Here is a 21,631-nt window from a genome sequence, read left to right as displayed (position 1 = left end):
GCACAGCCTTCATGCCCTGAGCATATGAAACCAACCCTGTTGAATAAAATAATTACTTCTCATCCTGCTATTGTGTCCTGGGGTCCCATTGAGCCTGCCCAGGAGAGCATCGAAAGGGGTTGTGAGTTCCTCTCTCGCTTACTAATTGAGGTGGCGTAGCTGGTCCCGTGTTTCACACTGAACCCCCCTCAGTTGTGACAAGAGTACTGAAGGTTCAAAATGTCAGAAGCAGAACCTACCAGTCAATCCCAGATCACCAGAGGGACAGTACAGTCTACATCAAACTCTACTGGTAAAATCAAGATATTGAGGACTAAAGTCTCCAGGCTCCTTTTATTCCCTCTTCAAACCAAACTCTGTGAGGGAGAACAGTTGTCACTGCAGGAGACTGTCTTTACTGCCTGACAACTGCATTCTGCAAACAAACAGACAAACAGATACTGTAAATAACTCTTAACTACATAAAGTAAAAAAATACATTATAATCGCATTGATATAATTTGACATCATTGTCACAAGGTGGTTGAGCAAAGAGAGCCAGTGTCCAGAGCAGGAGCCCCAGTGAAGCCATGTTCTCTGTGTGTCTCAGTGAGTGTGAGACGGCTGAACTGTCAGCTTTCAAACCCTGAGCAATGGAGCAGTGCAGTTATTATAGCTGCTGATCAGAGCAGTGAGGCAGGACAGGGATGCACAGCAGCTTCCTTTATACAAATCCTGTCACAGACAGTTAGATGAGCTGTGAGCTGTGAACACAGGTGGACTTGATAGGGGTGGGACACTTTCATGGTTGTCTTCTATTTTTACCCCAGTCAGAGATCCCAGATTAATACTAATGTGTAGCACAGTCACTCAGAGATGGCTCACACTCTGGGCCCTCATTCACCACAGCCCAACACTATAATAAGAGCTGAGAGCGTAATCCAGTGTTTAACGGAGAACAATGATGAAAGCAATTCCTGACTTGCACAGAGGCCTGATTTCAGATTAATTCTGCTTTCAGAGCATGAGTGTAAAATTCATCCTCATCACAGTTTCAGATTGTTTATTGGTGTGAAATTCCCACTGTGGTGCATTTCAGGGATGTATTTTATAGATACTGTGCCCCCGTGCTGTCCTGTCAGCTCCCTTCTCCTCTCCATCTATTACAGTGGAGTAAATTAAATCTTAAAATATTTTGTGAACAATACTACTATCACTTTAAAACATGGGTTAAGATACTGATTAGAAAAAATATGTATTAATACATATAAAATGAAATGAGTGGGTATATCCTTATAACCGGGCCAGTAGGTCTCAGCTGCAGCAGTGCAGTCTCTGTGCAGTTCAGCTGAGGGAGGTTATTGTACGACTGTGTAGCACTGTGTCAACACAGCACCACTGTGGTAACTCTGACAGTAGTAATCTCCTGTATCTTCAGGCTGGACTCCACTGATGGTCAGAGTGAAGTCAGTTCTGGATCCACTGCCACTGAATCGACCTGGGATCCCAGACTGAAGCTTATTTGCAAGATAGATCAGTAGTTGAGGAGCTTGTCCTGTTGTCTGTTTATACCAGGCCAGACGATCGCCATGTGAATCAGTGTACACTGCACTGCTGGTTTTACAGTTTATGGTGACTGTCTGTCCTTGTGGAGCAGATATCACTGATGAGGGCTGAGTCACAGTAATCTGTCCACTGGATTCTAGATTTGACAAAACAAAACACAATATCTATAAATATATCTGAATGAAACATTTTAAGTTAATGCAAAGTTGTATCGCTACATTTTGCCGATAAATTATCATGTGTATCCCTGACAAGCAAATACGTACGTCTCAGTTTTTAATATCTCTTACCCTGAGTGCAGATGGCGAGAGCCCAGATGAAGATGGTGATAAAAGTCATTGTTGTTGTGGATTGTGTTGCCATGAAGGGCAGCTCTCAGTCATGAAGTGTTAAACTCACAGGGCTATAAACACTCCCAGAGCACTGAAGCATGTGCTGCCCATGCAAAGCGGCTCTTCTATGCAAATTGCGTTTCTTGGTGCAGCTGCACTTATAGCCTAGCAGTGCTGTGTGTTCTGACAGAGCAAGGTTAGCAATTTAAGGGTTTTAGGACTAAAACAAAAAGAAGATAGAAACAAAATCATATGTGTGTATATAACAGTGATGATTGTTGTAATGAGTCTTTTAGAATGAAGTCTTAAGCTGTGGTTAGGATTAGAAAGGTCAGAATGACAAGAGGAGCATGGTGGCACTGGGATGTCAGTTAGTTGAGTAATTGTTAGGAAGATCCTGTTTTATTTTTACTGTGAAATAGCATAATGGATAACAGGAGTGCCAGCTATGGACTGGTGTCCCATTCAGGGTGCATCCTCCATTGTCCCCGTGGATAAAAGCAGGGGTTCCCGAACACCAGTCCGTGGACTGCTGCCAGTCTGCAACTCATTTAGTGTTGGTCTGTAGCATATTTAATTCTGCATGCTGTCACATTCATGTACTGTATTGCTATTGCATTTTTAATTGATGTATTTTTTTCTTTGTACGAGTGACTGTCTGTACGTTTTATATGCAATATCATGTATGCTGGCTGTATACTTCATATTGTGGTGTTCATCCATACTTTAATACCACAAATAGCTGAGTGTTAAAATGTTTGGAAACCACTGGATTAAAGGAGTGCTCCAGCCACCTTTTATGTGTTAATAGTTGCATCAGTGTTGATTGTAAGAGCTATATTTCATGTCACTTTAACTCATCAGAAGAGGAAACGGTATCTGGGGCTCCAGTATCTCCAGGCTGCCGTTCTCATGGATCTAGTGTGATGTAAATAGCCTGTTTCATTACATCATTATTACTTTAGGAACAGCAGTGAGTCACTTTAATAATAACCACAGAGCCAGTGTGCTGTGCAGTGTCCTTAGGAACAGCAGCAGGATATCGGCTTCATCTAATGCCCCCTCTTTTATAACTGCAGATCCAGTGCAGAGTCCAGTCCCATATACTAATCAGACACAGGGAGACAGTGGTCCAGTGTGGGGAGTGGCAGAGCTCTGATAAAGGCTTGTGTGTCACTGGGCTCTGATCAACAGGGCTGGTGTGGAGAGAGAGGGGCAGAGAGAGCCAGACAGCAGCAACACACAGGCTGCTCCTACTGCACTGGGGAGGGTCTGTAGGAGAGAGGGGGGATGGGGCCGAGGAGGGAGTGAGAGAAGACCTCATTTTCAGATGTGATTGATATGATTATGTACTCTGTGGTCATGTCCTGAGGGAATAATATTAATGTATTTAAATTTAAAATGATTAACAGTTTTGTAATCACAGTTTAATTATTAAATGAGATGTATATTATGTTACATACTTAAATATATGCACACACACACACACACACACACATATATCTTTCTACATATAATGATCCTTGAAGTAAAAATAAAATATATAAGTCAATAAAAATGATAATGCTAATCTGTTCTATTTTAAACATTAGACAACATGGTTGGAAACTCATGTGAGAAAGTATTTGAAATTAAGGAGTATCTTTAATGTTTATCATATTAGTAACTTACATACACCTCCAGCACTGAGTCGTCCCAGACCTGCAGCTGTTCTCAGCCTCAGCCTCCTCTGGTTCCTGTTTATGAGCCTGTAGAGCTGAGGGAGGTTTTTGTACAGACTTGTATCACTCTGTGAAAGGAGAGCTATAGCTCTGCTGACAGTAGTAATCTCCTGCATCTTCAGGCTGAACTCCACTGATGGTCAGAGTGAAGTCAGTCCCAGATCCACTGCCACTGAATCGCTCTGGGATCCCAGACTGACGGCTAGTGGCAGCATAGACCAGGAGTTTAGGAGCTTCTCCAGGTTTCTGTTGGTACCAGTTTAGGTCGCTGCTAATAGAACTACTGGCTGCACAGCGGATAGTGACGCTGCCTCCTGGCTGAAGAGAGTGAGCTGGAGGAGTCTGAGTCATGATGATCTGTCCAAAGGACTCTGAAATAAAGGAGGGAATCAGACAAATTGTTAATTATCAGAACATAGCATTCATTAAAACAAATTAAAGCCTTAAACATAACTTTCTAATTTATAGCGATTTTAAATTAGTAATACATCTACAGAATACAGTTTGTGAAAACATAATGTAAATTATACATTTTAACTACAAATGAAAATGCTTTGTTTCCACAAATAAAATAACTGCTATACATTGAGAGATTTTATTACATTATTTGAATTTATTTAAGTGTATATATTTATTGACTTTAAATAACTCTTACCTTTGGGGAGGTAGTTAAATGTTAAAAAAAAAAAAAATTGTCTTACCCTGAGTGCAAGAGCCCAGATGAAGATGGTATTAAAAGTCATTGTTGTTGTGGATTGTGTTGCCATGAAGGGCAGCTCTCAGTCATGAAGTGTTAAACTCACAGGGCTATAAACACTCTCAGAGCACTGAAGCATGTGCTGCCCATGCAAAGTGGCTCTTCTATGCAAATTGTCTTCCTTGGGACAGTAGGTACTTGAATCCAAGCAGTGCTGTAAACACAGACTTGATGCTGTATGTTCTGACAGAGCAAGGTCAGCAGGACTCTCCCAGGACAGAAGACAAATCAATTTTTTTTTTATTACAGGGATGATTGTTGTGATTAACCTTTAAAAGTGAAGTCTTAACTCTGTAATTGACAGTAAAGGAAGCTGTGTCTGGAGTCCAGACTGTTCTTTTCTGTGATAGTGAATACATTCTCACTGGCGCTGAGGGCAAGACTACTACACTACTGCAATGATCTGTCCTCTAACTGGGCAATTACACTGTTAACGTCAATACTGTTGTGTCTCCCTCTTGTGGCCATTGCTGTTCACTACAGGCTATGTGGCTGGCTTGAGCTTTTTGATGTTACTACCTGACTTATGAAGAAGAGCATATTTTCATACTAGCATCTCCTGGCTCCTGCTTCACCTGACTGCCATTCTAACTGATCCAGTGTGCTGTGGAGCGAATGACAGGTGTGCCTGGGACACATATATAGGAAACAGAAATACATACTTCAGTTGGTTTGTTATTCGTGATTGGTCAGTGTGCGTCAATATACTTTTTTATATAATTCAGGCCTCCATGTGGAGAACACTCCTACATTGCATCCTATGTAAAACCAGTTCAGTTTAAGTTCAAATATGTGTCCATTGTGTTGCGGCAACAGTGTTACCAACATCCTATTTTAAGATTCTAAGTCATTAAAGAGTAACAATTTGGTAACCAGATACAATTGTCATCTTTCAATGTAAAAGGCCAGTACCTGCTAATGTTTCAAATCTTTGTTTAAAAATGTCATAGAATAGGGATTGGAAATGAATGTAGACACCTCTGCCTTCACAGATATAAGTGGACATCTCAGGACACGTGGATTGAGTTCTTTCTGCAGATTGTAGGCTAACAGAGCGTTGAAGGTTCAAAATGTCAGAAGAAGAACCTATCAGAACCTATCAGTCAGTAAAAAAATACATTATAATCGCATTGATATAATTTGACATCATTGTCACAAGGTGGTTGAGCAAAGAGAGCCAGTGTCCAGAGCAGGAGCCCCAGTGAAGCCATGTTCTCTGTGTGTCTCAGTGAGTGTGAGACGACTGAACTGTCAGCTTTAAAACCCTGAGCAATGGAGCAGCGCAGTTATTATAGCTGCTGATCAGAGCAGTGAGGCAGGACAGGGATGCACAGCAGCTTCCTTTATACAAATCCTGTCACAGACAGTTAGATGAGTTGTGAGCTGTGAACACAGGTGGACTTGATAGGGGTGGGACACTTTCATGGTTGTCACTCAGAGATGGCTCACACTCTGGGCCCTCATTCACCACAGCCCAACACTATAATAAGAGCTGAGAGCGTAATCCAGTGTTTAACGGAGAACAATGATGAAAGCAATTCCTGACTTGCACAGAGGCCTGATTTCAGATTAATTCTGCTTTCAGAGCATGAGTGTAAAATTCATCCTCATCACAGTTTCAGATTGTTTATTGGTGTGAAATTCCCACTGTGGTGCATTTCAGGGATGTATTTTATAGATACTGTGCCCCCATGCTGTTGTGTCAGCTCCCTTCTCCTCTCCATCTATTACAGTGGAGTAAATTAAATCTTAAAATATGTTTTTGAACAATACTACTATCACTTTAAAACATGGGTTAAGATACTGATTAGAAAAAATATGTATTAATACATATAAAATGACATGAGTGGGTACATTACTAGCAGTGAGGCAGGACAGGGATGCACAGCAGCTTCCTTTATACAAATCCTGTCACAGACAGTTAGATGAGTTGTGAGCTGTGAAAACAGGTGGGACATCGTATGGTTGGGCCACTTTTATGGTTTCCTTCTATTTTAACCCCAGTCAGAGATCCCAGTTTAACGCTAATATCTAATCAGATGAATCTGTGTCTCAGTCTGCCTGTTCATATAATATGTAAGTATTACTGATTTAACAAATGTTGTGTTTTTTCTGGAAGGGGGTTAGGTGACACGTTAGCTGACTAAAGTAGGTAGAACATATTTTTTGATGTATGTGTGTATGTACTATTTATCAGTAGAGAACAGTCATGCTGCATTCCAAGACATGTCTCAGGCCTCCCTCTGACAGGAATGGGAGTATTAGAGCTCATGTGCTGTGTGCAGGGTGATTGAAACTCACAGGACTATAAACACTCCCAGTGCACTGAAGCATGTGCTGCTAATGCAAGGTGTCTCTTCAATGCAAATTGTCTTTCCTTAGTTGGTCCTTGTGTCACAGCAGGATTTTATGTGTTACCTGAGAAAGATTAATGAATTTGTGTTTATAAAACATGAATGATTGTTGTGATCAGCCTTGAAGAGTGAAGACTTAAGAATGTAATTTACTACCCAGTCAGTCTTCATGAACAATAAAGCAAACTGTCTGGAGTCAGACTGGTTACTCCTGTGTAACTGAAGAGCTCTCACTGTCACTGAGGGTAAACTGCTGTAAACTGGCATGTTTAGGATTAGAAGGATATCAATGGATAGAGGATCATTCTAGTGTTAGGATATTTGTCTCAGTTTAGATTTTATTATAATAGCCTTTTCTCATGTTCCATTAATTCGCTAATAGTGTTTTCTATGCACATTTTCATCCTAGTTATAGTGGGCAGTTGGTACAAAGCAGTGCTGTGCACACAGGCTGGGTGCTGTGTCTCCTGACAGAGAAGAACTAGCAGTTTAGTTTGAACAGTCCCAGAGCAGCAGGACTAGACAATGAAAACTCATCACAGCTGGACTGGAATAAAGTGTGGAGTGTCTGTATCAATCAGGACTGTACTTTCTATTGACAATCTTGAATTCTAAGCTTGTGTTGCAAATTATTACACCTTACACCCTTATCCCACACTGCAGATTTGTTTAGTTTTAATTGTCTCAATCTCTACTATTAACACGAGTGCAAAAGCAGGATTATATAAGAGTAGCAGTATCATTAGCTTGGCACTTTCTCTCTGGCTTCTGTAACACTGGAGCACACAGAGCCGGCTGGGGTTGAGATTGATTCAGTCTGTGTTGAATCTCAAACTTTTCACCAGAAATTCTTCAGACAAAACATACAAATTAATTCCTTCAGTCAAATTGTGTGATGGTTCTCACTGGCCCTGAAGGTGTTCCATCCATAATCTCAAACTATTCATCAAAAACATCGTGTTTAGGTGACGGGGTGTGCAGAGCCTTTTGGTTACATTGTTATTGTACTATACTATATTATTATTCTTAATGTGTTATTACTATACATTTTGAATACTAGTGTTTCTCTGGCTCCTTCTTGTGGTTTTGTGAAGGATGATCGTTTTGAGTTCTTACACCTATTTTCAGGGCATGCAAATACAGATTCATTCAGTTGAGCCCCTAATGTATATTTAAATAGAGTGAATGATGTTTGTTCATACGTTTTAAGGCTTGTACATCTATATCAATAATAATTCTGACCGGTATATCAGACTATCATGTGCTTTGCAGAGATACATATTGTGCAAGACATTGTCAATGACATTGACAATCAGAATGTTTTTAAATGTATTGCTTGCCTTTTCCTTTTCAGTATTGCTGCTCTCAGGTGAGATTCATACTTTCCTTCTGAATGAATTCACATTCAGATTGATTGGAATTTAAAACACTGTCATGTACACTCACCTAAAGGATTATTAGGAACACCATACTAATACTGTGTTTGACCCCCTTTCGCCTTCAAAACTGCCTTAATTCTAAGTGGCATTGATTCAACAAGGTGCTGAAAGCATTCTTTAGAAATGTTAGCCCATATTGATAGGATAGCATCTTGCAGTTGATGGAGATTTGTGGGATGCACATCCAGGGCACAAAGCTCCCGTTCCACCACATCCCAAAGATTCTCTATTGGGTTGAGATCTGGTGACTGTGGGGGCCAGTTTAGTACAGTGAACTCATTGTCATGTTCAAGAAACCAATTTGAAATGATTCGACCTTTGTGACATGGTGCATTATCCTGCTGGAAGTAGCCATCAGAGGATGGGTACATGGTGGTCATAAAGGGATGGACATGGTCAGAAACAATGCTCAGGTAGGCCGTGGCATTTAAACGATGCCCAATTGGCACTAAGGGGCCTAAAGTGTGCCAAGAAAACATCCCCCACACCATTACACCACCATCACCAGCCTGCACAGTGGTAACAAGGCATGATGGATCCATGTTCTCATTCTGTTTACGCCAAATTCTGACTCTACCATCTGAATGTCTCAACAGAAATCGAGACTCATCAGACCAGGCAACATTTTTCCAGTCTTCAACTGTCCAATTTTGGTGAGCTTGTGCAAATTGTAGCCTCTTTTTCCTATTTGTAGTGGAGATGAGTGGTACCCGGTGGGGTCTTCTGCTGTTGTAGCCCATCCGCCTCAAGGTTGTATGTGTTGTGGCTTCACAAATGCTTTGCTGCATACCTCGGTTGTAACGAGTGGTTATTTCAGTCAAAGTTGCTCTTCTATCAGCTTGAATCAGTCGGCCCATTCTCCTCTGACCTCTAGCATCAACAAGGCATTTTCGCCCACAGGACTGCCGCATACTGGATGTTTTTCCCTTTTCACACCATTCTTTGTTAACCCTAGAAATGGTTGTGCGTGAAAATCCCAGTAACTGAGCAGATTGTGAAATACTCAGACCGGCCCGTCTGGCACCAACAACCATGCCACGCTCAAAATTGCTTAAATCACCTTTCCTTCCCATTCAGACATTCAGTTTGGAGTTCAGGAGATTGTCTTGACCAGGACCACACCCCTAAATGCATTGAAGCAACTGCCATGTGATTGGTTGGTTAGATAATTGCATTAATGAGAAATTGAGCAGGTGTTCCTAATAATCCTTTAGGTTAGTGTATATCTATATATATATATAACCCATTTAAAGTCATATGTGGATATGTGCTCACGAAACACCTGTAATGATTTTTTATGTTTGGTATATCTGATACCGTGTACAACATTTGCATTTTGTATGTTTTGATTTGACTTTACAGGTACACAGGGACGTCCCAAAATACAGATTTCAAGAGAACAGCTGGAACTGCTGTTAAATCCGGGGTTTAACGCAAAAAAGATGTCTAAACTTCTGGGCTGTTCTGCTTCATACATCTATAAGACATTAAAGACCTACGGGATCTCTTTGAAACTAAGATTTTCTCCCATCTCTGATGAGGAGCTAGATGATAACGTACTACGCCTACATAATGAGTATCCCCGATCTGGAAGTGAGCTGAGATAAGACTTTGCTATATTACGAACTCGTAGCGTGATGCCATTTCATTGGTAATTGATTGTTATAATCCAGTATTAAATGTATATCATAGAATTGCAAGTTGATGTTATTATTCTGCAAAGTTTGTGTACATTTTAGAATTTAAAATCAATAACCTAATCCATCTTTATAAACTACAATATCGACAGAAACTACAGCCTAAGGCACAAATACAGTGTATACAAGGGATTGTTAAAACATTCAATCTATGAAGATAATGATCTTTTTACACCATAAAAGCACTGATTTATAAACTCGTGCCATGTGTTTTAAGAGATGAGGAGGTATTTTTGCATGCCGAGGGAATACATGTTCAGAGACACAGGGTGCGCAGCTCTTTGACGAGGACAGACGCAGCAGCTGCAGCCCACACATGCAGTAGTGCCAGTAGTGCCATCTCAACTATGTACAGTATGTTAAATGCTACAAATGTGAAACAAAACTGCAGCAATCTTTGTATATTATTTGTGCACAGTATTTATACTAAGTTTTACAAACTAATGCATCACCATGCAAGTTTTTCCACAGATATACTAGTAGTAATATAGGGCACTTTTTCGGAAGGGGGGCTCCAGGGGATTTGACCTTTGACCTGAACTTGAGTTGAACTCGGGGGGCCTGGGGGGGCCTTCCTAGGGGGTGCGGGGGTGCTTGTACCGCGTCACAGAATAATTACCATATTGATGGATTCCGAAGGAATGTACAGGGTGGTGGGGGTCTTCAACTGTTTTTCAAACCCTCCAAAAGATTTGTCTTTAAGCCAGACTGATGCTTTAGTAAAATAGCAATTTTTCTCTATATGTGTGAAGCTCCAAAAGAGCGCTATGTATACCCTTCAGATTCTTTAGTAACATAGATACTTCTACTTAAGCAATATCTGCGAGGCTGTCTCTTCAACAGGGCCGAATCTGTTACCTCTTTCAAATGGACAAGGGTTATGTCAGTCTGGAGCTTTTTGAGCAAGTGGGGGTGGCGAGGAGATGTCTACGTCTTTAGTAACCTCGGATCGGTGAAGAATTAGTATATTTGGGGGCGGAGTTGACAGGGCACTGAAGAAATAGCCTATCACGTTAGAGTTTGGTCTGAATAATTTAAATATGTGGGGGCGGAGCTAACAGGGCACTGATGACAGGTGGGGTCTGTTTTCAATTTGAGGCGATGGGCCCCCCGAGCCCCGGATAATGGAATGTGTTGAGAGATAGCGATCTGTAGAAGCGGTGGGGTTGTGGGCAGCTTGAGAGACACAAGATGGACTGAACTTTAGAAAATCCTGAATATGAGCAAAATGAAAAGAAATGTAATACAGAAAATGTAAATTAAAACTTTCAGTAATCAGCATAATCTCAGTAAATACTACACCAACCCAAGACCAATATTTTCTTGCATTTCAGAATATATATCAAACGTATAATTTAAATAACAGATACAATGTAAAGATTGAATAAATACAATTATGAAGTTATAAAGGTGTGTGTGTGTGTGTGTGTATTCACAACAGCGTGCAATGTAAATTAAATGTAACGTTACTAAGTTAAGAAATCCTTAAATATAGAAGAGTTATAGAATATATATGTTATATAAGAAGCATAGACTATATATGTAGAAACTGGGAAATTTCAATACAACTCAATAAAATCAGCATTTGTAATAATATTAGTAACCAAACATCAAATTATTTTAAATAAATATGTAATATAATCCATTCATGCATTAAGATTAAGTAAATACACTCAATAGGATCTCAGCACATCATGTGTGTGTGTGTGTGTGTGTGTGTGTGTGTTTATGTATATTTATATAATTTACACATTAGAATAGCTTGACAATATCAAGTTTGAACAGCCTTCAGTACATTTAAGTAGTGTCATTCTTACAGAGGGGTGTCTGTCTGTGTGTGTGTGTGTGTGTGTGTGTGTGTGTGTGTGTGTGTGTGTGTGTGTCTGTGTGTGTGTGTGTGTGTGTGTGTGTGTGTGTGTGTGTGTGTGTTTACATATATACCGAGTGCAGGCTGGAACGCTTATTTCAAGGGCTCAGATTCTGATGAGATTGAGCTGTTATCTAGCCGCTTGTATTAAAAAAAAAAAAAAAAAAAAAGTTTAACTTAACACAATAATGTGATAAAGAATCCTACCCGAAACGATGTTGGAAACCTGTAACTATAAGGCTATCAAAATATAAGCGTTATTCTTAACCATTAGGCTGTATGAAGATATAAAAACATGATAACGATGTAATTCATGAATGATGGTTATAACAAAACACTTAGGAATCTGGAGGTACATACAGCCGCAATGTGTTAAAAGATAACACGTGTGGTAGTGGTGGGGGGTGGTTGTAACATCAATCACGTGTAGAGAGAGAGAGAGAGAGTGAGACCACTTAATAAGTCCCCTTGTCTAAAGAGGTATTTTGGTTCTAAAATGTAATAAAATATAATAAGAGATGTATACAAACCTAGAAAAGACAATTTATTTATTTCATTTTAAACGTTTGTATTTAATGTTGATGTCATAATGTTTAGGGTCAACTGCTTATATAACTATATTCTTTACATAGTTTTATACACGTAGGGATATATATTATATATCAAAATAAATGGAAAGACCTACAGAAAACTTTATTAAACATATGTCAACAACAAGCGTTGTACATGATCTACAACACACGATAGATACGTGTAATTTACAGAACATTTAAAGATATTAAGGTTAAATAAATCTAATAAGCCTGATATTTTCATGAACAAACTTAGATTACTTATCCTCGAGCGCCACCCTACGGATTGTCAGAGACATTTTTTCAAGTGCGTGACGGAAAGGTTGCGGGGATTGCGGTGGTCAGCGCGGTGTTTAAGTGCGGGTTTGCGGCGGAGATTCAGTCCATTTGGTCACCACGCTGGCTGCACGGACCAGATCACACACAGAGACATCAGGATGCCCGGCCACGACCGTGCGGAGCGGACACTACACTTCTCCAACTTTGATGGTAAGTATAATCAAGAAATATAATTGCGCAGTGTTTAGATATCCGTACACTCGTTCAGATACATACGTATTTAAGAAATCTAATATTTGAAATGTTTTAAATATATTTGAATTGTATTTAAACGTTTAAATTCTGTTTATAGGAAACGTTGATTTTCAAATGTCTCAAGAGCCTTTTACACTAGGTATTATTATTTATTGATATATTTTTTTAATATTTATAAATAATAGGCACAGCGCGATGTTTCTCACAAGCACCCGTGTATCTGCAGGATTACCGAGCGCTCGATTTCTACACGAGCGAATCAATGAACACGGGTAAGACTCAATTAATAATGTATCGACCGTATTAATTATACGCGTTATGAACGTATGTACATTTTTATTTTCATATAATCATATTTACTTTCAGATTTGTTCCCGACATTAGATGACGAGCGACCCAGCACGTCAAACGCTGAGCCGCGTAGGTTAATACTTTTCATTTTATACATGTAATAAATATCTCGCCAGGATGTGTGATGTTAAATTATGGATCTATACGGGCGGATGTTTATATTATTTTGTGTTTTTATCAGAGGATCTATCCAGACGGAAAATAACGCGTTCCGAGGGTGAGTGAGACCTTTATTCCGTCACTCCGACAGATGGAGCCGTGGTTATATTGCACACAGTGCGCACAATGGCTCTATTGTTTGGCGCTGTCCGGGCGTGCTGTGCTGAGCGCCTGCGCCGAGCCATCTGAGCAGAATGATGCGCACGCAGGCCGGCCCCGAGGCATGCTGGGATCTGTAGTGTTTAAAGGGCTGTAGTAGTCTACGTTTGAAAGTGAAAGTAACCTGGCTGCAGCGCCCAGACTAACCTAGGGTATTAACTTCTGTTTATACATGTCTCCGTTTAAGACACCGAAAGTGATGATGAGCTTGAATCAGGAATGCCAGATCTAAGAAGACGTCTGCATTTAAACGGTCTGTTTGCATAGTTTATACGCTTTTACAACCGAGTATTTAAAACTATTATTTATGAAACGATAATATTGTCCGGGTTCTTGTCATTTTACAATGTACTTACTTAGACCGTTATTATTAATGTTTTCGTAGCACACGCTTTATTGAGACAATTATTAACGTTGTCTATTATTGTAATACAACATTTTAGATGTAGTTATTCTTTTAAACATTTTTATATATTTTTATTATGAATGGTCTATAATAATCTGAGCACTATTGTATTAATAAGTGTAAGAATAGTTCATTTAAAAGCTATAGGTTTACATAAATCGAATTATGATAATAATGTATTGTTTGTTTAAGGATGTTATTTATGTTATTATTATTATGTATTTTATTATTTAATATATTATTAATTTTATTATTATTATTTATTATTATTATTATACATTTTTTATTATTATTATTATCATTTTTTTAAAAAAATTGTGTGTGTGTGTTACAGTCTGTGATTAAACATATCCGTTCTTATGTGTTTCAGGTTCATCGTGATCTATTTCAGACAGTTCATTACTGCGGCTGATTACACAGCAAGGTAGCCCCAGTTATTCACCACCCCGAGAAACCGCCCGGGTGTCTCCGCAAGTTAGGAGCCAGGACTCCCTGACGCATATCCAAACACCGCCTGGACCGCCTGCATCACCAGCGAGTGAAGAAGAAGATCTAACTACAACCTTGCGGGAGACTATCAATCTACAGGTTGAGTTGGCATCTACGGACCTGCGTGAGTTGCTACATATAGTGTTGAATAACCAAAGACAGGTAATTGAGGGTCAAACAATCTTAATTAATGTCTTAGCAAGCTATATAAACAGGATCAGGGATTGAACATGTCTGAAAGTAATAAAAGGACCAATGATGCAGACATTCATGAGCAGGAGTCCAAAAGACCTAGAGAGAATGATCCTGATACGAATGACCCTGAGGCCTTAGCAAATGTACCGATTACCCCCGAGCTATTAGAAATGGTGGGTGAAATAAACAACCGACCGGCGCCTGCTATAGACTTGTATCCCTCTGTAAATTCTGACTTGTTACAAATGGTTGATTCCTTCGAACACCTACCCCTTCCGAACGCAAACAATTTAACAAAACAACCCCAACTTATTGCTAGTCCTGCTCCAACAGAAAATGTTCCTGAGTATGCCTCTAACCACGTTGTAAATAACAATTGTGTTGACACTTTTGAAGGTCTTGCTTTAAACAATGCTTTAAACATGCTTTAAACAATGTACAACAAAAGGGTTGTGGCGGAGGTCAGAACAGTGAAGCTGCAGGTGTTAACAATGGGCATAGTCGCGAGCTTAGCGATGTTCAAATTATCAACAAAGAGGCTGAAGATGTTCGGGGGAGTAACGATAGAACAAATACTGGTGGTGGTGGGGATTGCCATAATATCGATGCTGATAATAATGATGCGGGTGTAGAGCACGTAGACAGACCAAACTTCCGTAATTTTGAAATTGTTCACAGATTTAGTTTTGCAGAATTATTCTCTCTGTATGAAAATGTTTCGAGTCATTACAACTCCGGACAATTACAGGTGCCGACAAAAGAGTTTTTCTACGGCCTCCATCCAATGGTTGGAATACATGTCTGACAATCATAACATCTTGATCAGACACGCTTTGAATTATGGCGAGGTTAGAATGGGTCCCTACTTTCTGGGTGGTTTTTCGGAGGAAAATGGGGTTCGTACGGCTTATGAGTTTGCCGGTTGTATTTACCACGGTTGTCCTCGGTGCTTTGACGCAAACACTTTTAATCCTGTCACTCGTCAAATCTGTGGAGATATGCACTTTGATTTCTTACAAAGAATCGAGACTCTAAAAAACACCTATGGTTTAACCAGGAAAGTGATGTGGGAACATGAGTGGACGGCTATGAAAAAGCAGGATGGTAGTGTACGAACATTCATGAAAACCTTTGATTTTCCCGAACGTCTCAAACCGAGAGATGCTTTGTTCGGAGGGCGCACTAATGCAATCTGTTTACATTACGAGGTGAAGGCTGAGGAGAGAATAGATTACTATGATTTCACTAGCCTGTATCCCTTTGTCAACAAGACAAACATTTACCCCGTAGGACACCCCACCATAATTTATCGCGACTTTCTCGATCTCCAGCAATACTTTGGCTTAATCAAGGTCACGATGTATCCACCCAGGGAGCTTTTCTTGCCAGTTTTGCCTTATAGAGCTTCGGGAAAATTGATGTTTCCGCTATGTAGAACGTGTGTTGAAACTGAAAACCAGACGGTGGAGTGTCCACATGAGGATGATGAGAGGTCATTGACAGGAGTGTGGTGCAGCGTGCAGCTTAATAAAGCGATTGAGAAAGGATACAGAGTCGGTAAAGTGTACGAGGTCTGGCATTTCTCTGAAAAATCTGACACCCTTTTTGCCGATTACATCATGACACACCTTAAAGGGAAACAGGAGGCTTCCGGCTACCCTTCATGGTGTACTGATGAAACCAGTAAAGAGAGCTATATTCAGAAATATCTTGAAAAAGAGGGAATCAGGTTGGATCCGAGCTACATAACTGTAAACCCAGCGAAGAGACAGATATCAAAACTGATTCTAAATAGTCTGTGGGGTAAATTTGGAGAGCGGTCTAATAGAATAAACACTACCTTGATTAAAGAACCGTCGCAGTTTCTTCAATTTCTGTTTTCCAAAGAGCATGATGTGTCACACTTTAGCTTTGTAACTGACAGAGTAGCTCAGGTTCAGTGGCGACGACCTCAAGATTTCCCGACCAAGCCGGGGAATGTAAACGTTTTTATAGCTGTTTTTACAACAGCTTATGCTAGATTAGAATTGTATAGTTTAATGGAGCGTCTGCAGGAGCGAACTTTATATCACGATACAGACTCTGTAGTCTTTGTCAGCAGACCGGGTGATTGGATGCCGCCGCTTGGAGATTATCTGGGCGAGTTAACAAATGAACTAGACCCCCAAGATCACATCGTAGAGTTTGTTTCTGGGGGTCCAAAGACTTACGCTTATAAAACAGCTTCAGGAAAGAGCTGTATGAAGGTGAAAGGTATAACTTTGAATCACACTAACAAGAAACTGATCAATATCAAGTCTCTAACGACTTTGGTTCAAAATTATGTTGCAGGCCTAGATCAAGGCATTCAACCTGAAGAGGTGATTACTTCCGGAAATCAGATCGTCCGAAATAAAAAGGTGTACACTCTCGAATACAGGCAACTACAGAAAAGGTTTCGGGTAGTTTACAACAAAAGAGTTATTTTGCCAGACTATAATACGCTACCCTATGGATATTGACGGGGGATTCGATAACAGACTGCAACACCCCTTTTCATGTATTATATCGGGCCCTTCCAATTCTGGTAAAAGCTTTTTTCTTAAAAGGCTTTTAGAGAATTCTGCAATGGCTATAACACAAACTCTCGATAACATAGTTTGGTGTTACTCATGTTGGCAACCTCTGTACGATGAGCTAATGGTTAAAATTAAAAATCTTAAATTTGTGGAAGGTGTCCCTGCACCGCTTTGCGACAATGATTTGTTACCCAGTGACAAATGCAATTTAATAGTGATAGACGATCTCATGGAAAAGGCTAGTGACAATAGCGAAGTGGAGAAAGCTTTTACAAAATATACACACCATAGAAATTTGAGCATCGTCTATCTAGTTAAAACATTATTTTTTCAAGGTAAAAAGAGTCGAACGATCAATTTAAATGCTAATTATATTATTCTTTTCAAAAATCCTAGCGATAAGCTGCAGGTGAACACTTTGGCCCGGCAAATGTACCCCAGACAATCTAAATTCTTTTTGGAATCGTTCGAAGACGCGACTAAACACCCTTACGGATACTTGCTAGTGGATTTAAAAGCACAAACTCCCAAAGACTATAGACTCAGAGCGGGTTTGCTGACCCCAGATTGGCCTGTAGTCTACGTGCTAAAGAGAAGAAATAAAAAATAGAATGTCGGCTAGGATAAGAAGAAACCTACCGCTTTTAAAGATATTATATGAGGGTAATCCTTGTCAGAGGAAAGCTGTGTTGTTGGCCGCCCCTTCTGATCTGATAGAAACTTTATGGGGCAATATGGGGCAATATACCCTTAACAGCTTTTCAACTGGGTGAACTAAAACAACAAAAGTCTGTTATAAAGATCCTCACTAACAAGAAGTTATCCGTTAAAAAGAAGAGAGGCTATTAACCAGAAAGGTGGTTTTATCGGTCCCCTCTTGAGCATAGCCTTGCCTTTCTTAACCAACCTTCTAGCTTCCAGATCTGTATAATAGCGATGGAATACACCCAAAAAATGTTTTTGGTACCTCAAGAACAACTTGACAAACTAACAAAATCCCCGCCGCCTCCAGAATCCCTCCAACAGACTATGGAAAATAATCTAGAATCTGAAATTAAGTCTATATTGTTGCGATGCGATTTAAACCCTTATGAAAAAGTACAGCTTTATACAGCCGCCTTACAAAGATATCTGAATATCGTTAAACAGGGTGCAAAAAGCCAGAGCACTCTAACTTTAATGTTGCCTTCGGAGAAAGAGCAGCTTTCTGAATGCTCGGGTGACCTCCTGGAATAACCAAGGTGAATTTATTTTTAAAGGTCGGGTGATTAAAGGATCGCACATGTTTGATTTGATCAAGAATGTAACGAGTTCTAATATGATTCTGGATAGTAGGAGGCCTACGGGGTGGAGAGATTTCCTCCAAGCTTTGGCGTGTCTGAACATGCCTCAATCAACAATCCCTAACCAAACCACCCACAAAATCCGCCTCTATAAGGCCGGTGAGAGTGATTGGGTTGAACCCCCCGCCAAGAAAGAAAAGAACGAAACCTGCATCAAAACATAGATGGACACCTTATTAACGGTATAAATGTGTACTTACAGTTGGAAAGGGGAAAAGCAAAAAGCAATGTCTTTGTATATAACATTTGATACTTTTATTACGATGTATATCCATATTTTGACATGTATTACACAATTTTTACAACATGATTTTTTCTTTTATGATATATTCTTATTCTGTAATGTTTTTTTTTACATTTTATAATGTAATGATTATATCGGTTTATGTCAAATAAAAATGCTTTTGTATTAAAGCGTTTCTTTTCTTTAACACGCATGACATTTTTTTAAATCTTTACAAGAACAGACATTCTGTATACGTTAGGTATTTAACATAGTTATTATTAGGACACAAGGTTTGAACAAACCAGGACACAGTTTTATAATTTTTTCCTAAATGAGGGCCATACAGTGTCATAACATTTGTGTAGGGGAGACCTTTAGCTTATGATATAAGAAAAACACACAGTGTTGACCGCAGGTTGTAGTCTGTAGACTTTGCACTTGGTGGCAGTTATAAACCGGTTCTTTACAATTGTTTATGAAAAAGTTGTTGATCGTAGCTGGAAAATGAATAAAATCTGGAGGGTTTCCGTAGGAATCAAAAAATTCGCCGCAATGATCTTCCGTCAGATAAATAGCCAGCCAGTGCTCTCCAGGCATGGTTTCAGGGTGAGTGTTAATTATAACATGGCGGGTAAGTTCTTTAGCTTCAATTCAGGTAACTGATCACAGGCATAGACTCCGTGAAACAGCTTCTTAATGTGGGGGTTACAGTTCATGATGGCCGTGAGCTCTCTCGTGTTCATGTTTAATAATAATCATAGAGCGCATTCCTTCTCTGATTCACTTCTATAATATTGTCAAACACGGCGTACACAACCATATTTACAGTACTGGCTAGGGGTTGCTTGAAACGTATTTCCAGTCTCATGTTTCCTGTTTTCACCAGGGAGAAATGTTGCCTGCACTCTTCATCTGGGGTTAGGTTGAAAGCGTACAAAGTGTAGCCGTTGATGTATTCAGCGCGGTTTATCAGCAGGGGCTGGTCCTTCAGATGTCTCCCTGTAGCGAGAACTAGACTGTAATATTCACAGAGCCTGAGCGTGGCCTAATTTAACAGCCGGTGAAACAGACACCTTTTTAACAAACAGCGAGGCCGATAAAATAATGAGTTTCTATTTTTCATCATCGCTCATCAGACAAAATTCATTTTTGTTCCGAATCATTTTTATCTTAATATCAACCCCGTTGAGCATCAGTTTCTCTTGAAAAAATATGTTGGAATGAACATGACCAAAAAGCTCAATTGTTTTACTTGCTGTAGAAAATGTTGCTCTTTTTTTCAGACCCGCTTTGGTGCCACCTGGACCCTTGACATCCATGGCGGCCGGTGTGTCTTTGGCAAACATAGATGCTTTTATCGATACTCGTTTGTGTAAACAGATCCAGTTCTGATTTCACACATTCTTCCGAAATGTTGTGTACAAAAGCCATAATTAAAATATATATCCAGAACAGGTTCTTGACTTTCTTTTAGGTTTTCTTTTAATGGTCTTCTTCTTCTTCTTTTTTGGCTGCCTACTCTTGCGAGTTCTGCTACGGTCTGTCGCTGAATAAGTAAGTCTCTGTCTTTTGTTAGTTACCACTCTCCGCCCTCCGGGTGGGCGTTGTCTTTTACGAGAGCCTCTGGCCAGGACCATTAGACCCGAACCCTCCTGATTATCATTGTTGTTGGATCTGGTCATAGCGCTGCTGATCACATCGCTTACGATGTGTTTGGCGGCTGATTTAAGATGCGTTTTCGCTATATCAAAGCCTCTCCTGAGAAGAGGCATAGCCATCCTGAAAAGTCCTCGAAAGAGTACACCTATTCCTCTCCCATACATCACATTAGCTGCAGCGAACCCGGGCAAACCATTACCGGCCTACATTTTGTAATAGTTCACATAGTCTTTAGGATCGACATAACCCCTCATGATAGTCATTTTAGCCGTGTACACAATGTTTCACAGGTTGAAAATGTAGTTTGCTTATAACCTTACCAAAACAGAAGGGTATGTCAATATTCTGATCCGATTTCACTTAAATCGTAATATTGTCAAAATGAGTCTTGGAGACAGGTACGTAGTGTGGCTTGTTATAAGTAATTGTGACCACATCGTTGTTTTTACCCTTAATATGTACATTTCTTAAAAGGGGGACGTAACTATCCCCCACCCTCTGGTGTGAAATGTTGTCCGTGTAGATATAAAGGGTGTAAAATCCTGCGTGGATATCCGCGGGGTATGGAGCTATTATATCCTTAAATTCATCCTCCTTGTTGGCATAAAACCCTAAAATCCTGCCTAGGTTACCACTGGTTTTAATTCTTATCGTCGGTGCGGACTCCATGTAAACTTTATTTTTAATCGAACTGTAATGTAATCTGACAGGTTGTTTCCCTCCAGAGATCTGTTTGTTCATCTCTTCTAATAATTTTTCAATATTTTCATAATAACCGTCTTGTAATGTGAAAGTACACTGTTTTTTAATTCCGACGTCCAAAATTGAAAAGACCGAGTCTTCATCGCGTACTACAGCCCAAGTGTGGGGGTACTGTATTTCCGACAACCCCACCTCCCAGGGCCCCGCAGTTCTATAGGTTTTACAAATTTGACCGTAAAACTAGAAATGGTGTTGTTAGGATAAATGTCGAGGGACGCGTTACTAGGCAGCGTCACATAGAATCCTCCCTCTTCCATCTTCATGACCCATAATGAAAGATCCTCCATGAGGTTTCACTTGTATACCGGTGTAGCGTAAGGTACACTTATAAATTTCAATTAAAGAAGTGAATTTATAGTATCACGAATCCTGGAATCTTGTAGAACTCAATGTCTGTAATAATTGGACGCAGACACCAATTCCAAAGATATAAATTGTCAAATTTATTCAAAACAAAGACTAAATGTAGCACTACACTAATTATACAAAAGGGAAAAACTAATTAA

The 21,631-nt window shown here is 39.8% G+C and overlaps 1 gene segment (V, D, J or C); it reads right to left on the bottom strand.

Moving 5' to 3' along the window:
- Positions 1-3,115: 3,115 nt before the first annotated feature.
- LOC136766415 (immunoglobulin kappa variable 1-39-like) overlaps positions 3,116-21,631 on the bottom strand; it is a 65,291-nt gene continuing 46,775 nt past the window's right edge. Inside the window, 2 exon segments of the V gene segment in view lie at positions 3,116-3,149; positions 3,549-3,969. Of these exon segments, the coding sequence occupies positions 3,131-3,149; positions 3,549-3,969 (440 nt within the window).

Source organism: Amia ocellicauda, chromosome 13 (genome assembly GCF_036373705.1).
Source record: "Amia ocellicauda isolate fAmiCal2 chromosome 13, fAmiCal2.hap1, whole genome shotgun sequence".
In the NCBI taxonomy this organism is placed as follows: domain Eukaryota; kingdom Metazoa; phylum Chordata; class Actinopteri; order Amiiformes; family Amiidae; genus Amia; species Amia ocellicauda.
Note: the sequence above shows the minus strand (reverse complement) of the source record. Positions and strands in the feature narration are given on the sequence as shown.